Consider the following 9,513-nt stretch of genomic DNA (forward strand, 5'->3'; position numbering starts at 1 on the left):
GTTTTTTTCAGCAAGGATGCATTAAAATGATCAAAAGTGAAAGTAAAGACCTTTATTTAGTCACAAAAGATTTCCATTTCAATGATTCATCAAAGAATCCCCCCCCGACCAAAATATTTATTGCAGTTCCCATAAAAATATGAAGCAGCACAACTGTTTTCAACATTGATAAGAAATAATAATCAGAAATGTTTCTTGAGCAGCAAATCAGCATATTAGACTGATTTCTGAAGGATCATGTGACACTGAAGACTGGAGGAACGATGCTGAAAATTCAGCTTTGCCTCACAGAAATAAATGAAATTTGAAAATATATTAAAATATAAAAGTTATTTTTAATATTTAGTTTTAGCAAATAAAATGCAGCCTTAGTGAGCAGAAGAGACTTCATTCAAAAACTTTTGAACAGCATATATATGAAATAATAATAAATTTAAAAAACTATCATTTTTAATAATAATAATTCTTTTTAATATTTAAAAATTTTATACAATAAAAAATATTATTATTACTATTATTATGCATTCCCATTTATTTTATTATTATTTTAGCTCATTTTTAAATAATATATATGTACATAGGTATATAATCAAGGACAAAATCATGCATAACTTTCTGCATAAACAATGTACCATATGTGCACTCACAGGAGAGATGCCCACTGGAATTCTGGGATTCCAGTCTTCTGGTCTCATATTGTTACACTCCTCTCTTCTGGGCTGTGAACACACACACACACACACACACACACACACATATGTAAAACAACTGGTTAAAATAACACTTCATCAAATCTAATCAGAATACTTTAGTAACACATGATCAGATTTGTATCACCGCAGCACTGATTTCTACAGCAAAACGACTTGCAAACATGGCTATAACTTTTTTTTTTAACATGAAGGGGCTCAAAACTGCCACCGCAGGACCGTTGAAGAGGCTGTCAGTGGCACCTACAGCAGTCAATTACATGTAAAGCATCAGTGTCTAGGCTGAGTTATTTTGTGACCATATCTAATAATAAAGGGATGAGCGTGCGCAAACTTGCACACACTGTCTGACGATCCATTAACGTATGTGGGAAACATACCTTCGCATCTGTTTTTATGGGCGTCATAAAAGCCTTGCAGCGCTGCAAGACGTGCCACCCTGCTGATTTACAGCAGAAAATATCCTGCGAACATCTCACTCATATCTGTCAGCATCAAGCTGCCATGCACCCAAAGACTTCCCTCTACCTGGGCCTGCTTTATCACATATATTTTTATGCAAAAAGGCCAATGACGGACAAAGCGTTATCTTCGTTTATCTATCTATCGTTATGGTATGTTCAACAAAAGACAACAAAGTTCATCTAAACATACATATAAACGCATCAAGTATTTGTAATAATATTTATAATATGATATTTTTTAATGCTTTTCGCTGCCTAAGTAGAATGTTCCAAAGCAGTTACTAATGAGGCTCCATTTCAGTTAGGATGCTGCCTATGCAGCAAGGAAGCACACTATGTTTTGGAACACAGCCATTATATGTCAAGCAGTGCATCGATATTACCTTTGATTCAAAATTTCACCAATTTATACAAATATCATCAGATAATGGAGACTTTTGCCGAGCTCTGTACGAGACTGACGAATTAGGCGCAGTTGCTGAATAATCAGGTTACAGAACCATCTGATAATGGGATCTGAACAGGAAAGCAGCATCTGGTTTGCACACACACACACACACACACACACACACACACACACACTAGGACATGATGCACGCAAGCGCACACACAAATGCGTGCACACTTGAGTGAACACTGATGACATTTCGGTCTTTACACATTCTGTGTGTGTGAGGGAGTTTTTCTCCTGTATAAAAGAGCCTCCTCAGTCCATCACACACAGGAAGGCTTTGTGTCCGATCCACTAAGACACACTCAACTGCGTTTGAAGGAGGCTCTGCATACCTTTCCGGCCCTGCTTGAAGAGTTCGGAGTGAAAGAAGCGCTTCCTGAGATCTTTCCTGCACTAAACGTTTCCTCCAAAGTACAGATGCATTGATGTACCGACACTTTTGCATTGGTAATCGACAATAACTGTACAGAATTTTAATAATAAAGGTGGTGCATTTCATATTTGAATAAAAGCACCTGCTAAATGCATAACATTTGCAATGCATAAATGTAATATTTCAAGCTGCTGCTAAAACTGCTATTAATAACAAACCATTTACAGGACAAATCAAACTTGTATCACAAGTTTTCTTAAATGTAACGTTTAAATATGCAAAAGAGGCCTTATATAATTAAATATGCATTAATTGGCATAAGATTACAGAACAGAAATCTGAACATTGGATAAAGCCAGTTTCAAAATTGTTTTAATTTGTTGACATTAAAGGTGACATTAGAGTTAAAGATTTATGCAGAGGGGATTTTGGATATTTAATTTTATCACTTCATAAGTCAGCCAAAAAAAAATGTTGGCAACAGCCAGAAAAAAAAAAATCATTTTCACCATGTTTCTAGGCATAAAGTTTAAATGTGTACATTTTATGCCTAGAAATATAAATAAGAATATAATTGTAAAGTGAAGATTTCTGGCTCATTTTGAGAAAACATCCTTTAAAGACATGTACTGTCATTAAAATTTACAGCCACAAATAGTTTAAATGTAAGAAATAAACATTTAAAATTTATATTTGGGATGTTTTCTTTTCACTAGGCTTAAAGCTGATAGACAAATAAACACATCTCAAAATTGACTAGTGCCTGAAAACAGACATAAAATGGTCTTGCCAGTAATGTCTTGCATTTGAAAATGCATTGTTTCCCTCTGTATCAATGCATCTGTACCTGACTGCATGTCAGCCATGATTTGTAAACACAGAGTTCAAGTTGTGGGGTTGTAATGGTGTCCTTGTGGTTGTGTGTTTGTATAAACCATAATGTGTGAGCTCCTGATCAACACATTACTATAAAGCACTGTCATTTAAAGCCACAGTGCATCATTTCTGGGCCACTGGCCACACCAAACACAACTGGCAAAAAATGGCCTTTATCAAACAGGTTTCCCCAGTCTTCCATTGTTAGTACAATCTTGAACTATTTTCTTGTGAGTAAAGCTGCGGAGTAATTCTGATATTAAAATGAAGTCATTTTTCCTGCCTCCTCAGGAATTTACGCATTCAATTCCAGTGTGTACAAAGAAAATACTCTGACGATGACTGATGAAAAACATACCTTAGCTAATCACTCATTATGCTAGTGAGTGAGAGCATGCTAAATATTTGTGCTGAAACTGAGTCTGAGTGTTCAGTTCCACCTACATTTACATAAGCGAGAATACAGAATTGATTTAAATTCAACATGACCCCATTTACCTTGTTAATGCATGTTTGTGGTCTTACTGTGAATGAATTATCAGTGCAAGTTATTCCCCCAAAAAATTTTTATCAGTATTTTTGCTTTGCCTTCCAGTAAAGATACACATCCTTAAAGGGGTCATATGATGCTGCTAAAAAGAACATTATTTTGTGTATTTGGTGTAATCGCATCATATGACCCCTTTAAATCAACATACATTTTCTTGAGAAGAAAATTGGAAAAATATAAACAAGACAGAAATAAGAGAGATCATATTTAAGTCTGTCAGATTGATGCATAAAGCTAGAAAAAAAACATTTGCCCACAGAGTAAGGAAAATCAGCTTAATTCAAGATATATTCTCTCTGTCTTTGATTAGTAAAATGTATCCCAATAAATGTATTTAGTTTTAAGGATGTATTTTACATTTATATTTTGTATATTTGACATTTTCATATTTTAAATGAGACTTTATTTGTATATTTTCTGTTTTAATTTTAGTTAATATTCTTTTTTTTTTTTTTTTTGAGTGTCTGTCACTTTTATTTTATAAAAATAAGACAGAGAACCCATTTAAATCTGTTAGATTTATGCATAAAACAAGGGGGAAAAACATCTGGCAACAGAGTAAGAAAACTTTATTTAGACTTTATTTTCATAATTTGTGTTTAGATTTTTTGTTAAAGTTTTAGCAGTTTTGTTATTTGTCATTTTTTATTAGTTTTGAGTTTTTCTAAGAGAGATAACTTATTTAAGATTTAACCATAAAACATAAACGTTCAAACAGAGTAAGAAAAATGAATCTAACTCAAGATACAGTCTGTTTTTTTTTTTCATTTTTATAAAATTATAAATAAACAAGACAGAGAACCTATTTAAATCTGTTAGATTTATGCATAAAACAAGAAAAAAAACATTTGCCAATGGAGTATCTGGAGTATCTGTCTTTGATAAGTAACATTTATCCAAATAAACTGATCTCATTTTAAGGATGCATAGATATTTTAACTGGAAAACAAGACAAAAATACAAAAGAAAAACAATTAGTTTTTGCCTTGCATCAAGGGTTGCAACCCTACAGCTCACATTTTACTCTACAAAGTACAAAAAAGTTGACCTTTCAACACCTATTCAAGTGTGATTGTGAGCGTGTTACCTGTACAGGGCGTGTGGGAGGGGTGCTGATGAGGGGCGCGGGGCCCATAGCAGAGGCCGCAGTCAAGCTGCGCTCCCTCTCATCCTGGTAGATGCGATCGCGCTCCACTTCCGGTAACTGCAGGAAGTTCTGCATCGCTCGCAGGTTGACCAGGAGCGACTGAGACGCTATCTTGGGGTCTTCCTCTTTTCTAAGAATCTCAGAGAGAAGACCCTGTGAGAGACACAGAAATACATGCATCGGCCTCTTAGCAAAGAGCAATCAGTTCAAGTGCAACAATTAAAACATTCTCTCCACTCCATCTGTGACAAAGCAATTGACCCGTCGATAAGCTCCGCCCACCTGAATATCCAATAGGAATTAACTGGATATTTCTGTTAAAAGTGCTTTTCAGTAAAATATGCTCATGCAGTGCTAATAAAGTAATGGATATTATAACATTACAAAGCCTTTCTTTAAAAAGAAGTTCAATTATACCGCAATGTCATTAAAACATTAGCAAAAAATATTTAAAAAAATAAACAGCATAATAGTTTTCACCATTAATAATCAGAAATGTTTCTTAAAGCAGCAAATCAGCATATTAGCATGATTTCTGAAGGATCATGTGACACTGAAGACTGGAGTAACAATGCTGAAAATTCTACTTTGCATCACAGGAATAAATTACATTTTAAAATATATTCAATCCGAAAATACTTATTTTAAACTGTAATAATATTTCAAAATTTTAGTGCATTTTTGATCAAATAAATCTGACTTTCAAAACCACTAAAAAATATTACCGACCCAAATCTTTGATCAGTAGTGTACATTAGAAAAGAGAAAAAGCTAGCCTGAAAATCTGGTAGACGGCAACAGTTGCTAGGCTAGGATTAGTCAGTTACACTTTCAGTCAAATACTATCAAACACCATCAAGGTTGATGCACTTTGCATAATAAAGTCTAAAAATGGGCCACCAAACCCACAATCGTTTTGACTCTGAGACGCCACGGCATGCCATCACAAGCAGCCATCATTCACGTGTGGGGGAAGAATGTACAATAAATATTTAAGGGCTCTGTGGAAACAAAAAAAATGCAGGTTGCAAATTCTTCCCAGCGCAACTAAATGCCAATTTGTGCAAACACGCCTGTCATGACGCGGCCCCTGATTCCTATAGATTCCTATCGCTCTAACACAACATCAAAGTCACTTCCTGCCAAACAGGGGTTTTATGCAGAACGTCGCGAGACATTATCTTCCCGTTGTCTCCAGCAACAGTCGCTCATGCGTGCTGCGGTGACAGTCCGCGGCCGAGCCAGCCCCCACCCCCCGCCGCTGGCACACGGCCAGGTACGTCTCTCTTTGTCTCACCTGATGATGGCAGACAGTCGTCAAGGCGGGGCTGTACTAATAACAACTAGTGAAAAATCCGCACAATGCTGAGTTTGTCTGACAACTTTCCCTGTATTTGCAAGTGTGTTTGGGTGCTTTCATGTATTGATACAGGGACAGAGTATTGTGATATTTTACTTCACAATATGGTACAGATATTATCACTGCCAAAACTTTTTTCCACCAGTGTAATTTTAATATCACTCATAAACTATTAGAATTTGTTAACATTTTTATGTCGATTTTTTTTTAATGTTTTAATTTAAAATTTTAGTTACATTTTTTTTGTAATTTTGTGTAATTTTTTGTCATATCAGTTTTTCTTCTTTTTTTAAAAAATGCTTGTATAGCATTTATGAAGTTTTATTATGAAGTTTTTAGCTTTAGTCTTTTAGTATTATTTTAGTATTTTAACTTAAATTAAATGAAAATGAGAAATGCTGCCTTGGCAACTAGCTGAAATAAAATAATTTTTTAATACTTTTTTTTTTCCAAGTAATTAACTGTTTTTAGGGTTTTGGTTTTAGGTAACAACAATAACCCTAGTTTGCACAATAATATTTTGAGGAAAAAGTACAGTGATGTACTAAATGTTTTTTTTGTAAAAATCCAAACTCAAACTGAGTTAAAATTGCAGTTTTGTAGTTTCAAAAGATTTTCTTTTGAAATAAATTAATCATTTTATTTTTGCAAGGATGCAATAAATTGATCAAAAGTGACAGTAAACGCATTTACATTGTTATAAAAAAAATATATTTCAAATAAGCACTGCTTTTAACTTTGTTCATGAAAAAATAAATGCATAAATAGAAAAGTTAGTTTAAATTGTAATTTCACAATATGAATGTTTTTACTGTATTTTGTCTTGCTGAGTATTAGAGACTTCTTTCAAAAAAAAATCTATTTCAAATAAGCACTGCTTTTAACTTTCTGTTCATGAAAGAATAAATGCATAAATAGAAAAGTTAGTTTAAATTGTAATTTCACAATATGAATGTTTTTACTGTATTTTGTCTTGCTGAGTATTAGAGACTTCTTTCAAAAAAAATAATCTGACCCTAATTGTATGACAATTTTTAATAACTAAACAAGAAAAACATCGTAATATTAACCTATCATGAACCAGATATTAATAAATTATCCCTGATGATTTCCACTAGTAGCAGTAGACTCATATATTCATCAGGCAATAATCTGTGGTCATTTTGCCTAGCATCAGATTGAAAAAAAATCAGTTTTCAAATAATTTATAGTGAATTCTCAAATACTTTCAAAACCGTATTTTGCCTATTGAGTGAAATGTGCACACCTCACTCAAATGTGCACAATTTGAGGTATCATTCATGCACAATAACGCAGGACAAGCAGTGAGAAATTAGTTTTTGGTTGGAAAATGTAATAGTTATAATAGTGATGTCTGCCTTAGCTCACACCGCTAATAAGTGTCCTGTCCCAGCTCAGCGCTGACAACAGATTGCGTGCAGTGACGAAAAACAAGGTCAAAGCCATGGGTGTGCGAACTCAAAGATGTGAGTCAGTGATCAGTTACTCCTGCCAGGAAGTTTCTGATTGAAGAATGAGATGCAAGAATGAGATAGAAGTGCTCACTCGCTCTTTGTCCTGACATTTACTGGACGATTGGGTTCTTTGTGTTGATCCCTAAATAAAAGCAGATAAAGCATCTAACTGTGTGTGTTCTGTTGTCACTATATTAGCAAGGCATGGTTGAATTGTAATGATGTACAGAGCGTGTAGTGGCAAGCATCACACGAACATGTCACAGCTGATGTATGGGGCTGGGGCGGAGCTGGGGATATGATTCAGCATTTATAATCGTCAACAAAATCATCTACAAAAACAACATTCTTAATGGCTCTGCTCCAAAACCTAGCAAGCTGCCTTACTGGACACCACCTACATAGAGAGCTGACAGCATCCTAACTGATATAAAACACAGATCTGGATCGCTCTACAGTACATGCTTGGGCTGCACGAAACATCAAAATAAAATCAATTTAAATAAATATGCGCTACGTGTTTCAGAGCGAAGCGCAGCACCGTGTTCATTTACACGCGTGCAGCTGGTTATCTGGTGTTTTCACCGTAAATGCTCCACTTCTGCAAGTGCTGTGAGTTTGGGTCTCCTTTGGAAGCGCAACATGCACCAGTGCCACCCATTTTACTAGATCTGTAATGAAAATCGTTTATAAACCGGACGCCAACAAAGCAGCAGCTTTAAGGGCTCCCTTTCCGCCAAAATAAAAGCTCAATAGATTAAAATGTGAAAATAAAGACAATAAGTGTAAATAATAGTGTTGGTGTAGTGTAACAAATATTATTATATAATTATTTTCATTAAATACTCACATTTAAAAAAATATATATTAAAAATAAAAATACTTTTATTTTAATTTAAATGTTTTTATTAAATAAATCATATAAGTAAAATAAATATGATTCTTATTGTAAGAAACAGTAGGAATATGGCCTATGATAACTTAAGTGTAAAGACTGTTTTTGTTTTTTTTATTTGTTTTAACTCTTTCACAATACGGTTACTGAAAGACATTTGATTTGGTTCTTAAAATGCATATTCACACGTTTTTTCTAAATTGTTCAGGTTGGTTTTCACTCACAAATCTTCAGAGTAAATCATTCTTGAAAGATTCTAGTAATAATCTGGTGAAAATTCCAATATAAATCCCACTATTTACATTACAGAAAAACTAATTATTGCACTCAGTTCTTCTTATTTCAGACTAATCAATATTTTCCAGTATTGAAGACTTTTGTCCACCATTTTGGATTGATATTTTCTACTCTGCTTATTGCAGTGCATTATGGGATTGTCCAAGAGATGATATCTTAGAGCAGCATCAGCATGATGCCGCAAACCTTTAGGAACAACTTTAGCATTGCAAGCACACTATGACACCTTGAACTGCTTCCTATGTATAAGACTTATACATAGAAAAAAAAAAACCTTACCAGCCTCAATTATTTGACAATTTTTATAACTAAACAAATAAATAAATAACTAAAGAAAAAGCATCAAATTAATATGTAGGCAGCTATTTTGTGATCATCTTCGCCCCATGTTTATCTTTTATCTCAAAAGGCACTTTTATTCCAAATATATGATATTTTATAATCCAAATATTCGTACCTGCGTCCTGTTGAAGGCCACACGGGCGAACACGGCCTGGGAGATTCCCGCCCTCTTCAGCTCGTCTCTGACCCACTGGTAGATCTCCAATGAGACCTCGGAGTTGGTGGCCAGCTGCGCGTCCAGCGGTTTGTTGAGCGCGCGGCTGACAGGCGGGTGGTTGAGGTACTGCTGGCTCAGGGACTGCTGGGCCAGGAGACGGTTGACGGCGTACTGCTGGTTGAGGATCTGAGCCATGACGATCTGCTGATTCACCAGCTGGGGGCTGATGGGGGTGGACACCAGGCCGGGGTGCAGGCCGGGGAGCTGAGCGCGGCCGGGGGCCTGACTGCTGTGGGACAGGGGCACCGGGGACGGGGACTGCTCGGCCGTGCTGCCCGGGATGGGTTGCTGACTGAAGCTGAGGTGGTTGGTTCCGGGTGGAGAAAGATCAGACAGACTGTCCATCTCAGCTA

The 9,513-nt window shown here is 35.5% G+C and overlaps 1 protein-coding gene across 1 annotated transcript in view; it reads right to left on the bottom strand.

Moving 5' to 3' along the window:
* Positions 1-9,513, bottom strand: part of LOC107740799 (DNA-binding protein SATB1-like) — a 47,820-nt gene that overhangs the window by 18,461 nt on the left and 19,846 nt on the right. The window contains exons 8-10 of the mRNA XM_016553299.1: positions 9,059-9,510; positions 4,515-4,727; positions 648-719 (exon numbers count right to left, since the gene is read on the bottom strand). Coding sequence (XP_016408785.1) covers positions 648-719; positions 4,515-4,727; positions 9,059-9,510 — 737 coding nt within the window. The remainder of the gene's footprint in view (positions 1-647; positions 720-4,514; positions 4,728-9,058; positions 9,511-9,513) is intronic.

This window comes from Sinocyclocheilus rhinocerous, unplaced genomic scaffold (assembly GCF_001515625.1).
Source record: "Sinocyclocheilus rhinocerous isolate Xijiao unplaced genomic scaffold, SAMN03320098_v1.1 scaffold5975, whole genome shotgun sequence".
NCBI lineage: Eukaryota > Metazoa > Chordata > Actinopteri > Cypriniformes > Cyprinidae > Sinocyclocheilus > Sinocyclocheilus rhinocerous.